The 25,949-nt window shown below is 40.6% G+C and overlaps 1 protein-coding gene across 8 annotated transcripts in view; it reads left to right on the top strand.

The window, feature by feature from the left end:
• mctp1a (multiple C2 domains, transmembrane 1a) overlaps window positions 1-25,949 on the top strand; it is a 149,381-nt gene that overhangs the window by 91,765 nt on the left and 31,667 nt on the right. For 6 of the 8 annotated variants that reach the window (XM_042420845.1, XM_042420843.1, XM_042420847.1 and 3 more), the window contains exons 9-15: window positions 1,167-1,260; window positions 6,353-6,455; window positions 7,279-7,381; window positions 7,986-8,087; window positions 8,601-8,675; window positions 11,328-11,447; window positions 19,537-19,653. In XM_042420845.1, the coding sequence (XP_042276779.1) occupies window positions 1,167-1,260; window positions 6,353-6,455; window positions 7,279-7,381; window positions 7,986-8,087; window positions 8,601-8,675; window positions 11,328-11,447; window positions 19,537-19,653 (714 nt within the window). Of the gene's footprint in view, window positions 1-1,166; window positions 1,261-6,352; window positions 6,456-7,278; window positions 7,382-7,985; window positions 8,088-8,600; window positions 8,676-11,327; window positions 11,448-16,733; window positions 16,916-19,536; window positions 19,654-25,949 lie in introns of those variants that run through there. The other 2 variants (XM_042420850.1, XM_042420849.1) reach the window with 2 other exon arrangements.

Raw genomic sequence — 25,949 nt, 5'->3', positions numbered from 1 at the left:
GTGTTTACCTACTGTTAGTGTGTGTTTTCTTCCTCTTTTGTTTACATGTGGCGTGAACTGGATAGTGTAGAGGTCAATGTGTGTGTGTGTGTGTTTACCTCTTAACTATGATATCATTGCCATTCACGCTTCACTGGATGTGTCTTCTCACTGCAATATCTCTATTATTATATTATCAGCCTAATGGTCTCTCTCTGTCTCTCTATAAAGTAAACAAACACACAGACACAAGTGTAGGTAGTACACAGTGAGCCCTCTACAGAACCATTAATATCAAGATTGCATTTTTGTAAATCGTTATGCTGTAATTTTCTTTACATTTCATCCTCCTTTGTTACATATTGCACACATATGCTCTTGGGATGTCTTTAATTTCACATTTTATATATTTTACTTCTTCTTTCTCCCTCTGCTGACACTAATGCTGCTATTTTGCACACCTTTTTCGAAGCCCAATGCATGAGGAAGGGGCCAGCACCTTCAATTAAATTATCCAGACTGATTGTGTGCGAATTGGTTTTTGGTTAAAGAACTTACAATTCACAGAAAATCATGCATCAAAGTTGTAGCTATTGGTCAAAACTGCATTTTGTTAGGGATGGAAGGAGGATGTGTTAACTATTTTTGGACAGTTCTGCATATTAAGACAGTATGTTGTCCATTCTCACCTCAAGCCAGCCTTTAAACTGTGTATTAGGAATGGGTATACTGCTGAAATCTATTCTGTTTTAATACTTTATATGATCTATTTAACATGTTATACTGTAGTGTTGAACTTACCTATTGTCCATAATGACCCCTATTTGTTCCACTTCCATCTACACACTACTTTTCTTCACTTTTACCTTTTACAATATATTCCTGAATGTCTCACCTTCTTTACCGATATCAGTTAAGTTCCATTTTTATCTAAAAAGTACAAAGCTAGGAAACATTTCAAATGAGCGAGCACAGCTATTCAGTGAAATTAAATCCGGTCGTTTGTCCTCTGTTAGACTTGACTATAAATGCCAACGCTACAGTACATTTTCAAATAAGGACTGTTAAAGGACATATTCTAGCCTTTCCTCTCTTAATGAAATGTCAGGCTATTGACCTGCCTTTCTCTTAAATGCTAATTTGCCACCCTCTTTGACCTTTCACCCCATGTTCCTGTGATGTTTCAGAGCTTGTGGAGGTCATTGCACAACCTGAAAGATGTCGGTGTGGTGCAGGTGAAAGTCATCAGGGCTGAGGGACTGATGGCAGCGGATGTCACAGGTAAGAAATTGAGCTTAAGTCCAAATAGTAGGACGGTAGCGTCTGCGCTCCTCGTATACACTCTCAAAAGCTTATTTTTTCACTCACATATGCATGCTCATATTTTCATAGACTTAGAAATGATATAACAAATAAGCCTCCATTATGCTGTTTTTTTTTCTTCAATTTCTGTTGATTCTTTACCGTCAGAGTGAAAACTGCTTAAACATCTCATAGCTGATACTATCAATTACAGTAGTATTTTTTCCTTTAAATAACTTTTGCTCGAGTTTTGCATCCAGACATTGAACAATTTCAGTGGCACATTTTCCTCCAAAAGCAATCTGCCATAAATCTTCCCAAAGATAAAGTCAGGGTGTAATTTTGGTTTAAGGGACGATCCTCTGTGAGAATCCTCAGAGAGAGTTAAAGTCTACTTTGTGCAGGACGCTAAATTTGTCTCTGCATTTTTAGAAAAGATGCAGGCTGCTCATTTGAATAATAGAGAAAAAGTACACATTTGAACCAACAAATCTCTCTCCCTCCTCCTCCCTCCTCCTGCTCTTTCTCTGCTTGCTCTCTCTGAATCCTCCATTCTCCATTAATTCTTACTTTTAATTAGGTCTACAGTGGACAGGCCTAGTTTTTCACTCTGTATTATCTAGCAGAGAAGGAAATGTGTGTGTGTGTGTGTGTGTGTGATAGAGAGAGAGAGAGAGAGAGAGAGAGAGAGAGAGAGAGAGAGAGAGAAAGAAAGTCTAGAGTTTTTCTCCATTTGAAGCAGCCACAGTCCCATTAGCCAATACAGAGTGGAGCTGGTTGATTTGGGTTATTGCGTGGAGCGACCGGAGCAGCCGGAGTGCAGGGCTAATGGCTCTCTGGCTTTTGAATTTCACTCGGAGCAGGAATTTGCTCCGTGACCTCGTTGTAGAGCTCATCATTCAGTCTGAGCATCATGGATTCCTTCTAAAAGAAAAAAAAAAAAATCAAAAGAGTAAAATTGTGGAAATATAATGTCTATTGGCTGTTTGTTTGCCTTTCGCTCTGTCTCTGCTGGCTTGACGCAGTCATAGGGAACATGTTTGATTTCAGAACAGTGTCTTTACAGCCTGTGGTGATTTGAAATTATAACTACAGGCCCACTCCACAGTAAAAGTGCAGCATGTGTTGTGGTGCCAACCAGGGCTAATATTTTTACATACAAACTACAAGGCGGGCACAAAACAACTGGAAATAAGTGTTGAATTCAGATTTGAAAACTCACAACAAACATGCTTTTTAAAAAAATAAGTTAGTTCTTATATGGGAACATTCATGTTTGTTTCTGACAAATTTTTTACAAAGAACACGAATAAGCTGTCACTCTCCAGTTTTTACTTAAAATTTGAAAATTTAAACCATTGGATAAATGTTTTTTTTTCCACGTATACATTTAAACATTTGCCATATGTGTTTCAAATGGACAAGTTTGATTTCACATGCTGGATTGCAGTGCACTGTACATGTGAAATTGGAAAAAAAAAACATGCGCTTTGGTTTCACGTTTGCCTTCTCATATAACATTCTTGTAAGTGAAGTCATAACTGAAGAGATTTCTCTATCGAATTTTTAATGTCATTTGAATTTTTATGTTCTTGCAAACGCAAAGGAAATATTTTATTTTTATTCCCCATAAAATGTTTTCTCTCAGCCGTCTAACCCAACAGAGATAGTAGCTAAACGGATACAGATAACAGACGGGCAAAGGGGCTGTTTCTATATGGCTTATTCTTGTTTTGAGTCTGTATGTGTGTGTGTGTGTCTGTGTGCGTGTGTCACTGGCAGAAACAATAGCTCTGTAAGAGCCACATAAGAGCCCTCACCACATAAACACCCTATTTTAACAGCTCAGACCAAGAGAGGGTCAGGAGCAAGGTGAGAGAGAAACAGACGGACAGACAAACAGACAGACCGAGAGAGAGAGAGAGGGAGAGAGGGAGGGAGGGAGAGAGAGGAGGTCAGTAAGAGAGAAAGAGTTCACCATCTCTTTCCCATTCACATTGCCTGTCTCCTCTCCTGTCTCTCTCTCTCTCTCTCTCTCTCTCTCTCTCTCTTTCTCTCTATCTTTCTCTCACTCTCTGGCCATTTCTCTCTCTCTAATTTAAGTGTTTTTGTGGAGTAGCTCCTCTCCAGCCCGAGTAGGATAACTGAAAATAGTCTCTAAAACCAACAATCCCTTTTGTCTGCCAGCTCTTGTCCCTCTGAGTGGATGCTATACTGTTAGAACATAGTGACACACACACACACACATACGCACTTCCAGCAGTAGCACCGCAGCATGCATAGACTTCATTCTTTTTTCAGTCAATATCAAAACAAAACCTACAAGTAAAGTGTTGATTTTCCACTGTGCATCAGAGGACACATGGAGGAATACTGTAGATAATCTTGTACAGTCTATTAAAAGCAATGAAGAAATAAAAAAAAAAGAAAAGCAACAAAAATGCAATTGATTTACATTTTAAAGTCTGAATCATAATTAATTGTGATTATACAGAAACATGAGAGCGTGCATTCCCTCTCCAACCTCAAACTCCTCGCTAACTCTAAGCCTCCTGCGAGGCAATTACAGCGTGCTCCCTCGTCTCCGTACCATATTCATCCTCCACACTTATCTTAGGGCACCCAGAAATGAGTTTGAGCCCGCTCCTTGCTACAAACCCTCTGGAAGTGCTACAGAGACGGGACCCAGAGGGGGGAGGAGCTTTGCTCGGACATTACCTGGATGATCGCTGAGTGGCGCTCAAACCTGAGCGTGTAATTGGTTAAGACAGCCGCCTCTGGTGCTGGCGGCCAATAAGGTGAAAGTTCATCACCAATGACAACTGGCTCTCTGCGGCAACACAGTCTGCCATGTCATTAAAAACAGAATATTAGACAGAAAATGGGGGAGGGACGGCGTTCTGCAGAAATAATTTCCATCTCTTAATTTGGGTGATTGCATTTAAATTTAATCAGACTTGATTTGTGGGGACAACATTATAATTGTTTATGCTATGGGAGCTCTGGGTCGATTAAGGAGGATTTGGTATATTCACTACTGTAAAAATATTGAATGAAAAATGCTGCTAAAATGTAATCAGTTTTACTTTTTTTACAATTTTAAAATCTGTATTTTTTGTGGATTGATAACAGCCCCAATGAATAATTAGCATTTTAACACAATACATAATTTATCAGCAATGCAGGCAGTTAATATGTCCATAGAGAGATGCATGGAGAAGTAGGCTCCTTAGTCCATTGTCTGTCTATTTTAATGTATCCTGTTTTCTATCGTAGGAGTCGTAGCTGTCAATATCCACTTCAAACACTCTACATCAATAGAACGCCACAAACAGATATGAAAGGCAACACCTACGGCTCAGCATTGATCACGGTGACATTTACTTTGCACACCCACTAAATGTCCTGCCCTTGTCACAACATTTGAAGAAAATCACACCAATCAATGACACTCACACACGCATGCCTTCCATGACACACACACACACACACACACACACACAGACGGACGCACACAAGCACATACACGAGTGCGGCGAGGGGCTTTGAACTGAATCCCAACTTTATGGAGTCTTATTATGCAACATTGCTGCTTTACTAATATTTCAATATTCTCAATTTTTTTCCCTGGGAATTTTGTGTGGGACATATATTTTTTTAACTTCCTGACCCAGCCTTTTCAAGTGATAAGCTTAAACAAACAGCACAAACGGCTCCCAACAGTTCTAATAAAAAATAATGATCAAAGCTTGAATTAAGAGTTTTGTTGTTTTTAGTTCATTTTGAGGCAATTGAAAGGAGGTGGGCTGGCAGGCGTGGGGAGCTAGTCTCACTCCTTTCCGTGTACAAAGAAATTTAAATGTGAGACTTTAGTAAACAAATAGAAAATATAGGACATTACTGGTTTTGATTATTATAGTGCAGTATGCTATTCTCAGGAGGTGTACATAACTCTGTAATAATGTTTTTTTTATCCTCCGTCTCTCTCTCACTCTCTTCCTACAGTTACATAACCGTAGTAAATTCTGAATTGAAAGTTTTGTTGGAATGAATTAGCATTAATGAATGTGATTTATAGTGAACCATATATCACATCTATGGTGTATACCATCTAAGGGTCTTTAAAGTTCTCACACAGTGTATTAAAGTTTTATCTTTTGGCAGTGACGGGCCACTCAAGTTATTTCATATGTGGTTATTGAGCTTTTAAAATGATTTATTCTGCAGGGTAAGTCTGCCTTTGGATAAATATTGTTTTGTTAAAACGTGTACTTGTGTTATACTGATGAAACTAGTGTTGCAGCCGGTGTATAAAACTCCAGCAGTGATTTCCATAAAAATGTAAAGAGTTCAATTTAACACAGTTTTAACTTATTTAGGTTGCTGTCACCAGAACAAAGCAGAAACAATGGTTAGGAAACATTTTCTCTGTCATTCTTTCATTACTGCATTGCATGCATTTCTTTCACTCATTTTTTTCATTACATCACCGCTGCATCCATCTCACAGCGCGCACGGAATCGCTAATCACGGAGCAGCTACGTTTATCACACCTCTGCTCGGCTGTCTTTATCTTCTACTCTGAACTTCTCTGGCCTTCAGAGCCACATCGCTCTCTGTGTTCTCAGCACCATCCATTCTCAAAGTCCACCCCCCCCACTTCCCCCACCCCCGTGACTGCCCAGGGCGTAGTTGTCCTGAAGCTTATCTTTTAGTTGTCCATGTTCCCAGGGTGTGGATAGAAACTTGCAGCTGTTTCACTGATATACTGCTGTATAATACATATGGCATTGAGGCTAAAAATGAAAGAATCATGTTATTACAGTTCTGATAAGTCCAGGATATTGGAGCTGTCATGTGGTACCATATAAGGGGGATGCTATATACTATGTGTCCTAATGACATGAGGGATTGGAGATAGACAAAAGCTGTTACTTAAGATTCATGCTTTCCTTGAAACCTCAAGGTAACAAAAGTTTAGTATCTATTGTATTTATGTCTCTCTTTTGACTAAGAAGGTCATTCATGTATTATTTATTTATTTATTTATTTATTTTTTTCTGCTCGGTAGGTAAGAGTGACCCATTCTGTGTGGTGGAGCTGAGTAACGATCGGCTGCAGACGCACACTGTCTACAAAAACCTCAACCCAGAGTGGAACAAGGTCTTCACTTTGTGAGTGGCTTTTACAATACCTATATATCCGTGCATGTATAGACACATACAATATAATAATATAAGAAAAATCTAATTTTTACTGACATGTATCTTTGAATTAAAGTCTGATATTGTCAGAGCCACAATCTAATTAAAAAAGAAATATAATTGCCTTTTTGTGATTCACAGCATTCTATAGGTTTTTTTTGTGTGTTTTTAAAAATGCATTGATCTGAACAATTTTTAAAAGAGAGTATTGATTACAGTTTATTGTGTGAACTTAAAAATATAAGTCAATGAAAATACAACTGCTTATTCTATAGTGCTCAAAATGTATAGTATGCAATGAAATACAAAAAAATCCAAGACATTGAATTAAAAGAAGGCTCGTTACATTTTATTTTTCAATAAAGACATGTTTTTCAAATCTATAAATATACATATGGCTATAGTTAATCTTAATGAAGATCAAACTCTACATAATTTCTTATATATGAGATGGTTTTATTTCAGAGTCCTAACTAGTAGAATTCCCAGTGATGGGACAGGTTAATTTAGTCATTCTTTGAGTGCACATTTTTCTCATAGCCTCCTTTCTATACATAACATCAGCCATCTTCTTGCTAGCCTAGTTTTCAAAAGATGACACGTTTGTACTTCACACTCAAGTTCTACTTAGTTTGTGCAGTAATGTAGTGCAATATCAAATGACATTTATGATTTTTAAACATTTATGTTAATGTATTAGAGGGTATTAAGATATGAAGCATGTGTTATGCCTCATTGGGGCATTTCAGATTTGAAACTGTTTTCTGTGGTTTTGCCTTTGTGTGTGGTCCAGTAACGTGAAGGACATCCACTCAGTACTCGAAGTCACTGTTTACGATGAGGACCGAGACAGAAGTGCAGACTTCCTGGGGAAAGTGGCTATTCCTTTACTAAATGTGAGTCAAAGGCAGATTTCTCTGCGTGTGTTTTTTTTCTCCCTCCCTCGGGGATAATATAGAGAACATAGAGGAACGGAAAGAATGAAAACACACAGTGGAAGATATAAAAAGCAGAGGTTATTTTTGCAACTCCACAGATGAGACTGTTATTATTTCACAAAGAGAAAGAGATGACAGGGATGAGAAAAAAAAATGGAAGACTGGCTAAGGGAAAAAAAAGAGATTGTTAGGTGAGAAGAAAGAAAGTGAGGGAATGAGAAATGATTTGGAAATGACACTGATCAAGAGACGGAACGACGCGATTTGGAGAGCAAAAGAAAGACAGAAGAGTGTCTCTTATATTTGAAAAAATATAGATATCCTGAGAAAGAACTGTGTGTCTAATATATCCATGCTCTGCTGTACAGTATGATTCCCCAGGATAGTTAATTTCTGTTTGACAGAGCCGAGCTGCAGTGGGTAATGAACAGGTACTTGTCAGAGTTGCCACAGTTGTTTTGGGTTCCCTGTCAGCGCCAGCAGCTGGGGTTCAAAGGTGGCCTGGGGAGCCGATTCAGCCGGGTATTGCCAGACAGACGCCTGTCATGTCCCTCTCCCACAGATCCAAAATGGAGAACGCAAAGCCTACGCCTTGAAAAGCAAGGAGCTGACAGGGCCAACAAAAGGGGTCATCTTTCTCGAAATAGACGTGATTTTTAATGCTGTAAGTCTTTCTTTTGCTTTTTTGATTCTCCTCCCTGTTTTTTTTTTTTTGTTTTTTTTTATTTTGTCCCCTACCCGCCATTATCCTCTCTTGTTCTCTCCAGCATTCCCCCCTTTACGCTGCTGTTGTCTTTATTCTGTTTGTCCCCCCCTCCCTCGCTTCCATTTCATTCCTCGTCCCTTGTCCCTCGTCCTCGTTTTGGCTTTAATTATCGAAGACTCCCTCTCAGCATCCTTTGTTCGCCCATTCACTATCGCTGTGTGTGTCCTATAGCGGCCATCTTACAGCTTTCTCTTCAGCTCTCCCTATCTACTGACATGGGGCACACTCTACGCATGTGCTGCTATGTTATATCACTACATCATATGTTTAAAAAAAAACTTCTAAATAATTCCCTTTAATTAAACATCCTCATCTCTATCATTTTATTCATCTGCATCCTTTTGAATGAGTGTCATTTCAGTCTCACCGTTTGCTGTTTTTGACACTGTGTGTGTGCACTCCGTCCTCCAGGTGAAGGCTGGTCTCAGGACGTTGATTCCCATTGAGCAGAAGTATATCGAGGAGGAGCCCAGAGTGTCCAAACAGGTACATCAGCGGCCAACACTTATTCTCTTCCACTCCACCTCATTTTTATCTGTGTCTACCACTGTATCCCCTATTCTGACTAACTGTCTGAAGCAATATCAACAAGCCTGGAGAGTGGCATCTTGTAAAGCACAACAACTGTGTGGGCAAGATACAACAGGGTGATTGAAGGAAAAACAGCATTTTGGTTGTTTTTTTTTTTTTTCCTTCCCTCCTCTCTCTCTTCTCTCATCTCACCCCCCTCGCATCCACTCTGACTGGTGAATAGAAATGTCAAGCTGTCAGCTCTGGGGTGCATAAGTAGATTGGCCATCCTTATAGTTGGCCCTTTTTGCCACTGCTGCTTTGCACTTCATTGTCACGCCGCTCAGTGTGGCGGCATCACAAAGGACTGAATAGTAGGGGCTGGCCCACATCAGACATGTCATATGAGTGACCGTTTGGGCTCAGCAGTCAATGCTGCGCCATGCACAGCCGAGCACAGCGCAGCACAACACACACTAGCTCCCATACCACCCTTTTGTCGACCCTCCATCTATTCCCTGCTTTCCTCACTATTTCTGCCTTCTCTGTTGCTCTCTGTCACACTGGCCCACTCTACACTTTTCTCCCAAGTGTAGAATCGCCATTTCACCTCTGACTCATAGAGATGACCCATGTCAGCGTCTCGCAATGATGATGTCACTGGCTGGTTTGGAGGGATTGCCCCGTGAGGGCTCTTTTGTGTGGTAGCAGCTCCCCTGCTGTTGCTTGCTGCTTAGTGTGCAGACACACACACACACACACACAGAAAAGAAAAGAAAAGAAAAGAAAAGAAAAGAAAAGAAAAGAAAAAAAACACATAAGCTGCCTGCCAAACACAACCATTTAATTGTAATTATGACATTTGACTTGATAAATGACTTTACCACTTTTATAAGTGTTTTGAAAGAATAACTCAAGGCAGTCTTTGAAATAATTCATGAAAAATGAAATATTCTTATCAAGGCAGTTATGGCAATAATGAGCCAAGAAGAGTACAGCATGTACATCATGTGCATGCGCTGAGAAACGTGGAAATGGATGATTTACAGTCTTGCTGTCCTTAGGGTCTGTGTGTCCCCAGCAGGACACCATACAGTCATCCTCAGTTTGGCAACAAAAAGCTCCACATAATTATACATAGAGAAGGAGGGATCCTCCTCTCATCTAGCATCAAAGCACCCAAGACACCCCTAACCACATGCAAACACACATACATGCAGACAATAGAGTTTACTGTAGTGCTACAAACACGTACTGTGTATCCACAGTATATTCAAACACACACACAATTTTCCAAAGAGTAAAATAATGGCCTAGAATTTTTTGAAGAGCGATCTGCAGAGACAGTTTGTCCTTTGGGAGCACTTTCTCCTGGTGGTGACCTGATTGGGTGGTTGGCGTTCTGCGCCGCTGTTATGCTATTCCCTGAATGGTTGGCAACCCAGGGGGAGGACAGCAGTTAGCCAGTTCTCTCTCATCTCTGGCCAAATGCCGGGAGAACCATCAGGGAGGAGAATCCAGGGACTGTGTTGGAAATTGTTATTATTGTATTTAATTTTATCACTGGAATAGTAGACTTAAAGAAATACTGTGAGTCAGCTTGTCACACTTTAAAGCAGCGGTTTGTCTTACACGCTGATCCACATCCATATATAGCTATCCACATGCTAACGTCCTCATGGTGCACTCAATGCTGGAATGTTGTCAAGTGAGGTCAAAGCTGCAAATCTCAAGTTGTAGCTAAATGCTCTAGTTAACCTTACAAAGTGACAGCAGAATGAGACACTACAGGGTTTAACCCTGACAGTATGACAATATGTCATTTAAACTAAGGTGCAAATTATATGATATAAACAGATTTGTTCATGTTATGAAAAACGTAACGAATTCACACCTTAAGTAATTAAAAAGAAGAGAAAAGTGACCTCTTTAACAGTATACCATCACAAACTTCTAGATCACAGATGTATCATATTAGCTGTGCTTATGTTTGTAGGCAGATCATTTTACTCCTGTCTCACTATATTTTATTAACTTTTCTAAAAGTATATTATGTGCAGCTAATGTGGAAAAGTCATCAAACCCTAATGTGTTTAGGGCTGGGCAATATATTGCTATTATATCAATATTGTGATATGAGACTAGATATTGTCTTAGAGTTTGGATATCGTAACATGGCGTAAGTGTTGTCTTTTTAAAGTGATGCAATTTTTTGAACTTACCAGACTGTTCTAGCTTTCCTGTTCCCATTTAATCATTATATCCATATTACTGATGATTATTTATCAAAAATCTCATGGTGTAAATGTTGTGTCATCCCTACAAGATTGTCACAATATCAATATCAAGATATTTGGTCAAAAATATAGTGATATTTGATTTTGTCCATATCACCCAGCCCTCAATGTGTTTGAGTGTTTCTGTCATACCGAGTCTCATCAGTTATCCATATATTCACAATACAACACGTTAATATGTCTTCTTTACAGGATGCCCATATGTTTATGGACTGTAAATGTCGCTTTCACAATGGAGTGATAGATCATGTATACAACACCGTGCTGTTCTCCTTGCTAAAGCACTTTTCTGACCTTAAATGTTCACTGTTTCTATCCGTCTCCGTTCCAGCTGCTGTTGCGCAACTTCAACCGAGTTAGGCGCTGCATCATGTTCCTGATCAACACAGGCTGTTACATCAACAGCTGCTTCGAATGGGACTCGCCACAGAGGAGCATCTGTGCATTTGTGGTATGTAGATATGCACTGAAATATACATTTTACCATATCATATGTATCAAATATACATTTACCTAAACACAAAGAACAGAAACAGGAGCTGTGTCTCTTCTTTTTTGGTATTAGATTAATTTGGTTTATTTTATGTTTCACACAGGAGAATGGTCTAGACAATCACAGAAATAAGCTTAATTGCAATTGGTTGCATTTGCATTTTAGACATTATCATATATTTTACCTATTACACATTTTTTTTATCTGGCTGTGATCGGCAGTTACCACTTGCACACAAACACATACACACACACACACACACACAGAGTAGGAGAGTAACATGTTATAAGAGGACCATCTCTGCGCACAAAGTATGGATCCTTCACTGGTAATTGTACACTCTAACGCAAGAGATTGTTGATGTCTCAAGCACAGTTAAGTACATCCACACACTGAAACCCCACTACAGAGTATTATAACACACTCAAATATCTTGATATGATACACTTGATTCAGTTCTTTTTCCGGCTTTGTATTAAATGTTTGAGCGCACATGGTATATATACTGTATATATTGCAAGTGTCAGTTTTGAGTCTCACACGCTGGGAATTAATGGGCAGTTGGTGTTGTAGCTTAAGCGATTTTAAATATAGCCCTCATACATCCAAATACTTATAAAATGCAGCTGCAGTCTATTGGAGTGTGACAAGATGTTCCTGCAGACAGTGGAAATGGCAGCTTCTTTCTCTCTTCTCCCATCAACCTCCTCTTCATCATCTCTCTCCACCCTCTCTCTCTCCACCTGTCATCTCTGTCTGGTATTAAAAGGTGAAGTGTAATTGGACAGCAGAGCTATCAGTAAAAGACATCCTCCTGCAGGGCGGTGAGTGGCTGCATGGAGGTTCCTACCCTAAAGATGACAGAGCAGGCATTTAATCCTGTCTGGTTTGGTGTCCTGACTTAAGTAGCTACAGGACAGGTGGACCCGCCCCGCCCCAGCCCTTTACCATGGGGGCACTAAGTATCTCCACAGCAGAAATTAGACACTAGCAGCATTTGGCTGTCTGACACTAGTTTCATCTCTGCAGAGGTATGTGTGTTTGTGTGTGTGTGTGTGATTGTACATCAGGTCACAGTGTCATCACATGACACGGGTCAGAAGAGACATAGTATTGATCAGTTAACATTTTCCCTCTGCGTGTGTGCGAGCGGACCCATGCGCAAGCCCGGCGTGCACGTGAACGTTTGCATCTTCTCTCCTGTAAGGCTGCACTGGGTGCGAGTCCTCGTGTCTTATCTTTTAGAAATAAATGAAAATTTCAGACAAAAAAAAAAGTCAAGGAATTCACAGAAAACAAGGTCACTTCAGAATTGCCAATCTACATGGTGAATGGACAGGGGAGCATGCAACCTTGGATAGTGCAGCCTCCACGCCAGCACAAACACACACATGCGTATGCCTTGTATAGCTCTTCACCCTTTTTGAAAACACAGCGTATTGTACATCCATTTCTGAGTTACAGTGCAGTCTATTCATATTCTCATTGTACTTACTTAAATTCAAAGTATTCAGATGACGATAAAGGATGTATCTAGGCCAAGGACATAACGTTTTATAGTTTATAGAAAGTCTGAAATTTAGGTGTCATTGTGCTTTTCCTACCCCTCCTCTCTCGCTCTTTTGTGAGTCTGTTATCGTAGGAGTATGCACTTAGCTAAAAGCATCAGAGTATTTAGGACCTCTCCTCTACACAGGTACACCCTCCCTCCCTTCCCTTCCATTTCTTCATCCCTCTCTCATTTCTCCCTCACTTTGAGAGGCCTCTTAATCACTTCGCTCATCTCTGTAAGTGGGTTTTTATGGGGGGCCATCTGGCCAAGGTGGTGCGTTCATGAAGGTGTACGGCTGTGTGTGATTACGGGCATGTGTGTCTTCACATGTGCATGTGTGTTTCTGTCTGGCTGTCTTTCTAGACAGATGTTACACTTAACTTTCCAACACGGTTCTAGCTGCAGAGGTGGAGTTGTGAGCAATTCAACCTCTAAACTTACAAATGTGTGCACTTCGTAACTGCTTAGTAAGCCCGAGGGGGTGGAATATAAGCGTGCTCACATATTTGTGGGATTTTGTAAATGGCGTTGCATCAAAATGCAGTTGTCATACTGTGTCACTTCACAACGTTCCCTCCACAAAAACGCTCAAAATTTTCTTCATGGTCCCTTACTCTCCTTCTGCCCAATTCTGCATTGCCAGCCACATGTACACGTCGCCCATTAGTGCCAGCTGTGATTAGTGTGTATGTTGTGTGTGTTTTGTGTGCATGTGAGAGAAAGAGAGATATCGCATAGTCTCACATGCAGCCTTTCTCTCTCTCTCCCACACCCACACTGCTGTCACCCACCCATCCCGACAGTGAATCAGCCACCGTGGCAGCTTTGCCTGAGGCGTTGGCACAATGGACGGGACTGGAGTTACCTCCTGTCCTGCATGATGGGTGGTGTCTGTGTGTGTGTATATGTCTGTGTGCGTATATGCGTGTGTATATATATGGGTGGGTCTTAGTGTCTCCGTCTCCCTGTCTCGGGGTTAAGCGTCTGCTTCCTCTCTCCACACCTGCAAGCTGAGTGTCTTTCCCTTCTATCTGTCCATCCATCCCTGTTCCTCTTTATCTCCCCTCCCCTCCCCTTCCCTCCTCCCCCCTCCCTTCCCCTCCCTTTGCCTTCCCTCCCGGAGAGCTGAGGCCATTGTGGGGCTGAGCGGTGTTGGGTTCTGTTCTCCTGCTGCTGCCAGCTCTCCCCACGGCCCCTGCAAGACAAGGCTGTTATTGCCCGAGGGACCGCAGGCCTCAGCAGCTCTTCCTCCAAACAAATTTGCTGTAACTTTATCTGCAATTGGGCCCTGAATTGGGAGCAAATAGAGGCAGCTTTGTGAAGCTCGGGGAAGGGCGAGGGCAGCGAGCTGGGGGTTGTTGGGGAGGCAGGGGAAATGATACCGGGCTCTTTTATGTCAGGCAAAGTAGGACTCTTATCAGGAAGAGAGCCCAGACAAGGGAGCTACTTCTAGAGGAAACTGGAGCACCTATCACCTGCTTTGCATTTAGATAAAAATTCACCCTGCTGAAATAAAAAAGGGAAAAAAAGCAAAGACAGGTAAAGAAGCAACTATTGGAGTGTGTGTGTATCTGCGTGTGTGTTTGCACATGTCTGGCAGTTTGATACACACACACACACACACACACATACTCTCTCTCTCTCTCTCTCTCTCTCTCACACACACACACACACACACACAGTGTAAAGATGCCATAGCAGTCAGTGGTACACACCACTCCAGGTCTCTTTAAATTGCTCCTTTGACTCCTCTTCAAAGAACCTGTCTAACTTTTAAAAGTTTTAAAGTCGGGAGTTCGTCTTTGCCCACAGCAAGGGACAGCTTTGAAAGATATACTTTCACATTTTACTGCTCTCATGATTTGCAAAATGAATGATAGTTGAAATATAGTGGCATGACTAACAGAGAATACCAAGTCAGAGTTTAATCACCAGAGATAGAGACTCAACAGAAAATGCAAAAGGACTTTTCTTAAGGAGTCGGGGATAGCATCCTTACAGGTACTTCTCATCGGTACTTGTGTCCAATTACAGCATTATAGTTATAAAATAGTGGATGCTTTATTTTATTATTTTATTTTATTCTAACGACTGGTTTTGACATATTGAGTTTAGTGAATCAGGCTGATTTTTATCGGATGAATAGCATTAATTGTGCAATTGATCTACAGTATGTTTTGCAGGAGTACAGCAGGGGGCAGTCTAGCACCACTGAATGATGGGTAGGTAGTCCGGTCACAAACAGGACACAGTCTCCCTCCCTCTCTAGTTCCCTCGAACTTAACAGGACTTCTACTTGCTATCTGGCAACACTTAGTGCCAGCATGGAAATTGATGTTAGAGAGATAAAGGGGAACTCTGAAATCCAAACTTCAGTTTCACTCCACTGAGACAGAGCAGGGGGAAAGTTAGCCTGGTGTGTGGTTAATGTAAGCCAAAGTACTGAATATTACCCTCCCACAGTGCCGCGGCTCAGAGCCGTAAGAACGCAGGTTGTGTTTTGAAACAAATAATGCAAGATACAACTCTCAATGTGCACTGAATGTTTGAATAAATCATTTTGACTTTTCTTTCTTTGTTAACATTTTTATTATAGCTTCTTTTGTTCAGGGGATTTCTAAATATTCAAGAAAGCATCAAAGATTTTAATAACATTGAAATCCAACTACAGAGACTTGTCAAAATAATTTAGTTTACTGATTTTGTCTATTGGTATTTTAGCCAAAATATTACAAATTATTCCATCATTGTTTTGCTTTGTTCATGTATGTGATAGTCTATTTTAATTATCATTCTCATTTAAATTTCAGCATGTGCTCAGATGAAGCTTGCCCAGTTCAAATGCAGCCTTTAACTATATTTGAAATGGTTCAGCAGATTTGACAGTGGAATTTATTATTTTACTTTGTTTTATGACAAGAGAATAGTTTTGTTCCTAGAAATGTCCTGTATTTCACTAAAGACTTGCTGAAGCACATGTCATTTTTATAAGAAATTATGATATTTTTTTAGGATAAAATTGATTTAGTAGTCTAAACTTAAATTGTTAATTTCTCTTTCTTTTTATTTTGTCACCAAATCCAGTAGTTTTATTGAGAAAATCAAATGTCCACCATGAAACAAATGCTAGACTAACTGTAAAATAAATATTGATCACTGCTGTTCAGTAGTAGTTCAGAAAATCACAGACAATATTTAACACAATTGTAGAATGAGAGGAAAAAGAACACATCACTCCTTTTTGTTTTTGCACAAATATGTTACACATTTATTTGCATCATTACTCTGCTGTTTAATGCTCTCAAGACTAAATCAGAGTTTGTATAATTTGAATCATATAGAGGGAAATATATACATGGAGACAAAAACACTGAAAGAATTTATATAAACATCACATTACCAAACAGGTAAGAATTCAGCAGTATTAAACAGAACAGCAGGAAGGAGGCATGGTGAGCATCTCTCTATGTGCGTGTTTGCACGCTCACAATGAACCGTCACAGACCACTACATAATGTGTCTCCGGCCACAAAGAGTCATCTACAAATTATTCCCATAGACTACATCTGGATATTCATTTAGTATTTCACTCGTCTTTTTTCCTCTCAATCCAGTTTTCATGTTTTCATCGTGGGTTTTTTGTTTTTTTTGTTTTTTTTCCTCCGCCTTTCTCTGGTCACTGACATCCACAGCAGGCTACTTCCCACTCCCTCTTCCCCAGGCGAAGAGCCTGCTATCTGGTGTAGCGAGCAATGGGGGGTGGCTGTGATCACCCAGTCCTGGTGGAAAGGTCCAGGCACTGCAGGGCCCCTATTACCCAGCCGGGGGGCATGGAGACGGGGCAGGGCTGCCCACTGCTGAGCCTGGGTGTCCGGTTCCTCCAGCTGCCAGTCAAAACTTCGCCCTCAGCTACCATAACCAAATGGAGGAGGAATGAAGGGGGACGACAGGTTAAACAGCCTCAGGCAAATGGACAAGAAAGCTAGACTTAAAAAAAAAAAGAAATATATATATATATATATATATATATATATATATATATAAATAAATATATATATATAAGTGTATCTGGCTAGCGACGTGCAATTACTGTAATTTGTCCATTGTGTGATAATGATACCACGAGTGTTCATGAGTGAACCACACGCTAAATATATTTACTGTACAATATATGCCTACTGTACAGTATATTTATAACAGGGTATTTGAAATGAACAGTATGTGCGCATCTGCATGAAGATGTTTGTAATTCTGCTGTTATTTATAGCTTCTACCAGAATAGGTTTAAAACAAGTGAGCTCCTTTGTTTGTTTGAGTGAAGTCATGATTCTGCTCCTCAATTGCACATTGTTTAGTTAGAGTTTAATCTAGTGTTTATCAGTGTTACAGATCATACAGATTTCGGAATTATAATAATTTGTAGGAAGATGGATAATTTTAGAGTGGTTACATTTCGAAGAGAAAATGTGTTTGTAAACATGTGTTGCTCTGTATGTTTGCATGCGAGTTTCTGTTGTTGAGCTTACACGGCACTAACAGCTTTTTTATGATGAATGAAAAGAAATGGTTGTGTGCTTATTAGTATACAAATATGAATTATTGAATAGTTTCTTTGCAATTCTCTTATACAGCTGTGTCAGAGAAAGACATGTGAGAAGTTGAGCCTGAGAAAGACAGAGAAAGCTTTTGATCCTTTTGGGAGATTTGGTTGTTGCACCAAGGCCATTCGGGTTTATTTGAAAAATAAATTTTGCTGTGAGCAGTATGCAAATGCACTGGACATTTGTTATGTTTAATTTATTTCTGTTTTGCTTTGTATACTCAGTGTCTGTTAGTAAATTTTACATGGAGTTATAGTTTTATTCAAAAGTTTGGAAACGAGCCTTTCAAACTTTTCAATGTGAGAGAGGGATAAGCTGAGGATAAAAATTTTGTCACGAGGAGTTGTTTGCGCTGATTCTCGGACGCATGTGTTTGTGTGTGGGTGGGTGCAAAGAAAATTAAATACGGACGGCGCAGTGTGTATTAATGTGTCTGTGTGTGTGTGTGTGCAGTTTAGTGTCCGACTGGCTCCACTACGGTAACAGCAGACCTACATGCACACTCTTGAGGGGTTGTTGAACCTCATATTTGTATTAACCTTAGATTGTAAACACAGTGAAGAGTTTGATTTTCATTCTCCCCTCTCCCTCTCTCTGTCTTTCCCTTACAAACAACACACACACACACACACACACACACACAGACACAAGCTAAAACAGTGTGATTGTTGATTATTAATCTTTTCAGCCAAACAGGACAGACCATAACTGGTACACATACCAATAAATCTGCTTTATACAGTAATAGTTTCAATTTCACCCCTTTTGAAAGTTTCCCATTAAACTGGTTGTGAAACAGAGATGCTTTTTCAGCAAAGAGTCTAATTCATTACAAATATTTTCTGCTCATGTTTGAAAAAAATGGATTTCTTGTGCTTGAATTTTATATATATGTTTTGCTTGTAAAAGATGGAATATTAGGCATGCCTTGAGTTTTCAGCATTTACTATAATTGCTGGTGAGGTAATAGTAATCACAAAAAATCTCTATATACTTAAACATAAATTTATTTGAGATGAAAGATAAGATTTCCAGCAGTTTATTTCCACAAAATATCCCATTTCGTCCAGATAAACTTTGAAAAAACGGACACAATTCTCTTTGACCATTGACATAATGCCGCCATAAAATAACAAGCTTCCATCATTAGCAATTTCACTTTCCCACAGATATCGTCTCCTATCTACCGCAATAATCTGTTGTCAGAGGCTAAAGAGCCCTGCCAAAACCAGAATACAAGGTTTTAGGAAAGGTTAATTTTCAGATGGTACTTTTCTTGTTTGGTGATGAGAGGGGAGGTATAGGGGTTATGGTTTTGGCAGATGGGTGAAGAGGAGGTTAGAGATGGGGCATAAGAGTCTTTTCGGGTAGGAGAGAGGGTATTGGGGCTTGGAGTGACAGGGTTAGGGACTCGGGGTGTGGGGTGTGTGAGGTCAGATGCTGGGGTTTGGGGCTGAGTATGGAAGGGTCAGCTTTGACGTGCTGCTGCTGAAACGGTACATGACCTCAGCCCCTGAAATGATTGGCATGGAGGAAAGAGACTCTGACGGCTCGTACTCATCCTCCTCATCGTCCTTCTCCTCAGCTGAAGGCCCTAGAAAGCCTTGAGGGTCAGGGTGTTGAACCTAGGCTCAGCGACACCAGGCCTGTACCTTTGTTAAAGCACAGTCTTATTTTTACGCTTTGTTCCATGGTGGTTATGATTCTGCATATGAATGTGTTTGAATGTGCCTCGTTTCCAATCGCACATATGGTCGGCGTACATTCTCAGGCGTTTGCCTCATGAGGGTCAATATGGGGTCCTGAATGTATACATTCCTAGACCACACTGTTCTCACTTTTTTTTGTTCTCACTTTTCTTTCGCTGATAGTTTTGTCTTTTCTCTCTTTCTAGCTTTTTGTCATTGTCGTTTGGAACTTTGAACTCTATATGATTCCCCTGGCTTTGCTGCTGCCGTTGGCCTGGAACTACATCCTCATTGTGTCGGGGAAGGATACAAGGCAAGATGTGGTGAGTGACCTCATAGCTTCTTGATATCCCTCCGCCTTTCTTTCATTTCACTGTAAATGCGTCTTTCCAAATGCACAATGCGGGGTTAATACATTTAAGTACATTTCATTTCTATGATACTTGATTTGATACAAGACATATTTGTGAGTATTATCAGCATAGATGTACAGATGAGTGAAAAACATACATACATACTTTTCTGAAGAAACACTGAAGATGAATATAATAAAAACTCATTTGGAATATACCATTTGATTAAATTGCAGCCGTAAACTTTGAGCAAAATTGGAGTTTAAGAAAACAATAATCAGCTGATTTTTTTTTTTAGAATTAAAAAAAGAAATCCATCTACCCCTTGAGCTGCTTTCTCAGTGCAATCTCACATTTCTCACTTTGCCTTCTTTGAGGCAAAGAAAAGGGAGAAATAATAGGCTGTCACCTTGAGCTACGTTACGCCACTTACCTGGTAGTATATTTATTTAATTCATTTATTTTTTATCTCTTATACCAATTAAATGATGTCAAAGCAATGTCATGGAAAACAGACATGTTTTAATCATGGCCAGGCACATTTGGAGAGTAGAGAGTGAAAATGAGAGCGAGAGCTGGACTATGGAGTGAGCGTGAACAATGAAGTGATTAATTTTAATAAGTGCCTTTTCCGAGACTGAGTTGGAAATAACCAGTTAACAGACCTCAGATTTTCTTGCAGTCTCTTGCCATCTATATGTGTGTATTTATTTCTTCATAAGGATTCTTTGGGTTAGATTGGATTGGATTTGGAACAGATATTACATTTTTTCATTATAATGAACCAGAGCTCATTGGTGTGTCATTGTATTATTACACATAAGAATGGAATTTGATAAATGTACATAACATACAACACAAATTAACTTTGTAAGTCTTTAGAGCTAAGCTTCTCTATTTATAATTCTCTATTTCCATATTTGTTAATTTAAAAAGTCAGCAATTCAATCAGCAACACAACCGCTGTGAGACAGATGCAAGCCTCCTGTTACTTGACAATTATATGGTGATATAGTAGTTTGTTGTACATAATTTAGAATGTTTAACCTGAATACAGTCATTTAAGTGAAAATTTGAAAGTTTGCAAATGCAAGTAGACCAAATAGACACTTCATTTGTGAATGACAATAAGGATATTTCCCCTCACCTGTAGATGGCGACATTGCTTGACAAAAAAAAAATCACGCATGCCCTAAGACAAAACCCAGCATGATGATTTTTGTCACCTCTACCTTCTGCTTGTATTTATCCAGACCTAATGATATTCTTCTCCCATGCACTTCCTAATTAAAATGAGGCAACAAAGGTTACATATTCTCGGGATGTGCCATTCACTTCTTCATAAGTTTAAGAACATGTAACTTCCACTTCGTGCAGAATTGCTTTCTCTCCTCCTTGAAAGAGACTATTGTGTCTCAAGTATCTCAGGAATTGGTTGGGACATTAAGACATGTTGATACTGTTGATACTGGTATGGTGAGTGCCTTTTAGAACAACAATACTGTTCTGCTCAGTTCTACAAAGTTGTCCCGTGCTCTGAGACAAGAGGAGATATGGACACCTATTACTGCACTGACACGGGATCTCTCAGATTGACTGTTTTTAATATCTGATACTGTCTTAGTTTTGATAAACATATACTACCACATTCAGGCTTGTAGTCTGTACAACACATTTTCAACTCACTTGAAAGCAGAACCATTTAAGATGTTTTCCACCAACTATAAAAAATGGCATTTACTTTTTCAGTGTACTGTAAGTATTTTCTCTCTTCAAATCTTTTCCCAATTGTAGTCCACCTGAAGGCTTTTTTTTTTGCCATTTTTTGAAGGTTGCCTGAATATCATCATCTTTAAAGTGTGTGGTTTGAGAGTGTGTGGTTGAATTCAGAGAACATACCTTTAACTTGACTGCTTGGGATGAATAGATCAGCAAGGCCAGGAATGTTTTTAAACATGAGAGCAATGCTACAAAATTTAATACCTTACCTCCTTTCAATTAAACTTTCCACTGTCCAACATGAGCACAATGGTCAAGGTTTAAAGCAAAAGCATTGTACAGGTGCTTCTTGCAGTTCAAGTGTTGTTGGATTGTGGATGGTATGCGGAGGACTGAAAGACAAGTTGGTACGGGCTGGTTGTGAGATAGTCCGAGGCAAGAGCGTAGTGGAAGAGAAGGGGATGGTAGTGCTGTATATGTGCATCTGTACTGTATGTAAATGTGCAGGTGTGGTATGTGTGTGGTTTTTCTGCCTGACGTAGTTCGGTCTGCTCTCTTTTATTCAGGGTTATGATTCAGGCTCTACTGAAGTGTAGAACCACACCATATGCAAACACGCACACACACGCTTTTGCATGTGTAAGTTGTGTAAAACAGAGAAAAAGGTGTGTGTATTCCATGTGTATGCCAAAGTACAGTGTGTGTATATGAGGATAAAAGTGTGTGTGTGTGTGTATAAAACCTGCGTCTTATTTCTATCTACTGTATGTGTGTGCATCGATGCATACACGTGTGTGCACATGCAAGAGTGCGTGCAGATATCCTTTGCAACAGTATATCCGATGAAAGTGGGATTAATTGTCGAAGATTAGCACCATTAATGCTCCTTTTCTTGCTGCTGTGACAGTTGTGCTGAACAGTACAGCGCAGCACGGGCGACACAAAGAAGATTCTCTGACAATCACAGCGTCTCTTGTCTCGTTGTTGCAATTTTACTGCCTCAGGATTGGTGAATGTGATGAACCCCTTCTCTCTGTTCCATTATCAACTCTCTGCCTCTTACATTTGTGATGGCACTATCTTATGTAAAATACATACAAATAGCAATAAATGCAAATTGAATACATATAGTACAGTAAAGGTAACGTACAATAGTGTAAGCAAGTAGTATTATTAGGTATTTGTGTTTGCAAAAGCTGTACACACACGCAGCACACTCTAACACACACTTTCAGACACATGTATCCCCCGAGTCCTGTCCCTGTTTGTTTTCAGAGTTTCCCAATCTGTGGTGGTGCAGGGGGAAGTGGGTATAGCAAGCGAGCATACAATATCTGCGTTCTTCGCTTCCTCCCCCGATCCCTTGGATTCCTCTTCCGATTCTTTATCAAGCTGAAGTCATGGACGACTCACTGTTTCCCTCTCGCACTTGGCAGAGAAAAGAAAAGAATAGAAAAGAAAACAAAGGGAAAGGGCTTTCTAATTACTTTAAACAACACACCAAATTAAAGCATTGTACTGAGCCGAGCAAGGGTCAGCATCCGGAGCGCTGTGGTTTTCCAACAGTCTGGGGTGAGGGTAATGCCAAAGGAATCTCTGCTGAACTCACTGTGAAGAGTGAGAGAGAGAGAGCAGGGTAGTGTGGGGGGAGAAAGAGAGAAAACAAACAAAAAAAAAAGTATACACTTGAGTACAGACTTCCTAATGAACTGAAGGGCCTTGCTTCATCTGATGAGTTCAATGTGAGGACCCTTCTCCAGTTTTACACCGCAACCACAGTCCATAGCTCTGTCTATAGCAGATAAACAAACACAGTGTTCTCTACATGCTGTAATTCACCACTCAGGGTCACTGCCTGTTGTGTGGTTACATGCTGCTTTGCAAACAGATCTCGGATCAGCACTCTTTACCCTCGCCCCAACCTTGACCAGTACCTGCTAAGCAGTTGGAGCGTCCTTAGAACAGCGATTAAAGGAGGCGATGCACCAGGAAGGTCACTAACCTCCTCTCTTATCATGTAGCACTCTGACCTATGAACCCTGACTCCTCAACACTGTTAGCTGACCTGCATGTCATGCCGAAACATGTTCTCTGAAACAAACAAACAAAAGGAGAGAAAGACCTTTTTATGCTTTTGACTTTATGCAGAGTACGATACTGCTTTTACTTTGACATTGAAAGCTGATCATGTACTATCAAGGAATGCATTTATGTGGAGTCCCTTGTTGTTAGGAGGTGGAGCTTTTTAATGACATGGCCCTCTCCTTTTCCGTCTCTATCTTGTTTTGATACCTGGAACCATTTGGGGCTTAGATTCATCCCACACCTGTTGCAAAAAAGCTGCCAGTAGGATGGGCTCGGTCAACCAGAGGACAGGCTGGAAGAGAAAAAGGCTGCAAGGCGCGTGTGCATGCATGTGTGTATCTTTTCAGAACAGTGTGTAGTATTCATATGTGTGCCTGCTTGCATGAGTATATATGATGGGCACTGAGATTAACGAGCAGGGACACATCCCAATAGAAATCCTTCCTTGGCGTTCTGTTGGCCCAGAAAGGCCCTTACCAGATGTTATGAAGGTGTTAATTTCAGTGCAGGCTGTCGTAGAGGGCACATACAGAACATGGTGATGTCTCTTTCTACCACAGGATGACGGGCAATTAGGCCTCGTCACACTGGAGGACCATCCTCTTTATCCCATGCTTCAGACCATTACATTGATTCACCCACTGAATCCACTAACCCATTACAGAAGAGAAGACCTTAATGGCCTGAAGATACTTCACACTTACAGACATGCCTCCGACGGCGAGATACAGCTGACTATTTTCAACCCACTCTACATCCCGAGTTAAAACAATTTACTAAAGTTTTCTTCTAATAGTTTTATTTTGTATTTGTTTAAATTCATGTAGTTTTACTTGTACAAGTTTAATCTTTACTTTCCCGACTGTGAAGCACTCAGTGTGACAGCAGTGTATTGTTCATTAGTGTAAAAACAATCAGGTTTATTTCCAAGACGGTAATAATGTCTGGTTTTTATTTGAACATTGTATTATTTCTAGAACAAGACTACATTGCCATTTTTATCTATTCTATTTTCTCCCAGATTTTGCATCTCAAAAAAATTCTGCATCTCTAAACACACTGTGCCTTGACATCTGCCCTCATTAAGAGCCATGCACAACACAGGTAGAAAAGAGTAAATATTAAGAAAGCTACGAGGAAAAAAGGGAACGCAGCCTATTATACCTCAACTCCTCCAGAAAGTCACACACCTCCACTTTTTCCCCACAAAGCCGCAGCTCGGGAAAGAAAAGGAGGACGAGGAAAGGAGATGGAGTGGGAGCAGGAGACAGAAAAAGACAGAGAGGCATTCAGAGAGACGGAGCGACAGAGAGACGGAGGCAGAGGAAAGCAGCGGTGGATGGCAGGCACTCCTCAGTGCAGAGTCAGACATGGCAGTTGGTGACAGGTGACAAAATCAAAAGGTCATGTCACTTTTAACTGGGAGCGCCTGTGCCCCGCTGATTTCCCCCGTGCCGCCCCGACATCACCGCGCTCATCTCTGCTCCTCTCGCTGCCTCTCTGTCTCTGCTAAACTGGCAGATAGGATGGCAGGCTGGCAGGCAGAAAGACAGGCGACGGGCATAGTTTGAAGCGGGACGGGAGCATCGGGAGCATCAGGAATGCCACTGCAGAATCCTCCCAGCCTTGCTTTTCATCATGTTGTCTCACTTTCTCTTCCTTTCCCTCCATTTGTCTAACTCCCTTCATCACACTGAACCTTTGTAACTGTCTGTGCTCTTTGCTAACAGCGTCAGCAGCTCAGGGTGTCTGCCTCAGTGCTTGTTGTTGTTGTTTTGTCTATACAGTACACCCGCTGTAGCTGTTTGCAAGTTTTTCAGTTTAAACCTTGAGCCTCAAGCCTACAGATGTGAGTGTGTGTGCAATAGATTGAACATCAAGTATGTACCAAGTCTCTTTTCCACAATTGAGCATGAAAAACAATAAGACAAGACTGTATCATCTGTCTGAGAAGGACAAACATCTTATTATTGAATTTACCGGATTTACCGACTATCTAAACAATGATAGTGGAGCATGATCATTGTGATTTCCTGTAAATAGCTGCTGAATCTCTGACTAACCATAGTTGCTGTTTTGTCAGCAAATAAGCAATGATGAAATGTACACTGAGTTTGGCAATTGTAAAATAAGCATTGCTAACGCATCTTTTCCAATGATCACAGATTTTGTGTTGCTTTCATGAATATGGAGCCGCCCTTCTCACCCCCACCCCCAGCCTCCAGCTCCTGGTAGCCCCCCGGTCTCACCCCTATCTAGCCCCCTGCTGGGTGAGCCCTGGCTGGGGCAGTGCAGATGGAAGGGCCCCCCTCTGAGGGCCGTGGCTCTGACAGCTTGTGAAGGGCCCGCGTGGGTCAGCCAAGCTCAGCCAGCAGCCCTTATCAGACGCACAGTCCTCCCCCAGTCTGCAGAAACTGTGGTGTAGGCAATATGCACACACATACACACATACACATGCACTC

The sequence above is a fragment of the Thunnus maccoyii genome, chromosome 9 (genome assembly GCF_910596095.1).
Source record: "Thunnus maccoyii chromosome 9, fThuMac1.1, whole genome shotgun sequence".
NCBI classification, from domain to species: domain Eukaryota; kingdom Metazoa; phylum Chordata; class Actinopteri; order Scombriformes; family Scombridae; genus Thunnus; species Thunnus maccoyii.
This window is presented reverse-complemented; position numbering and strand designations above follow the sequence as displayed.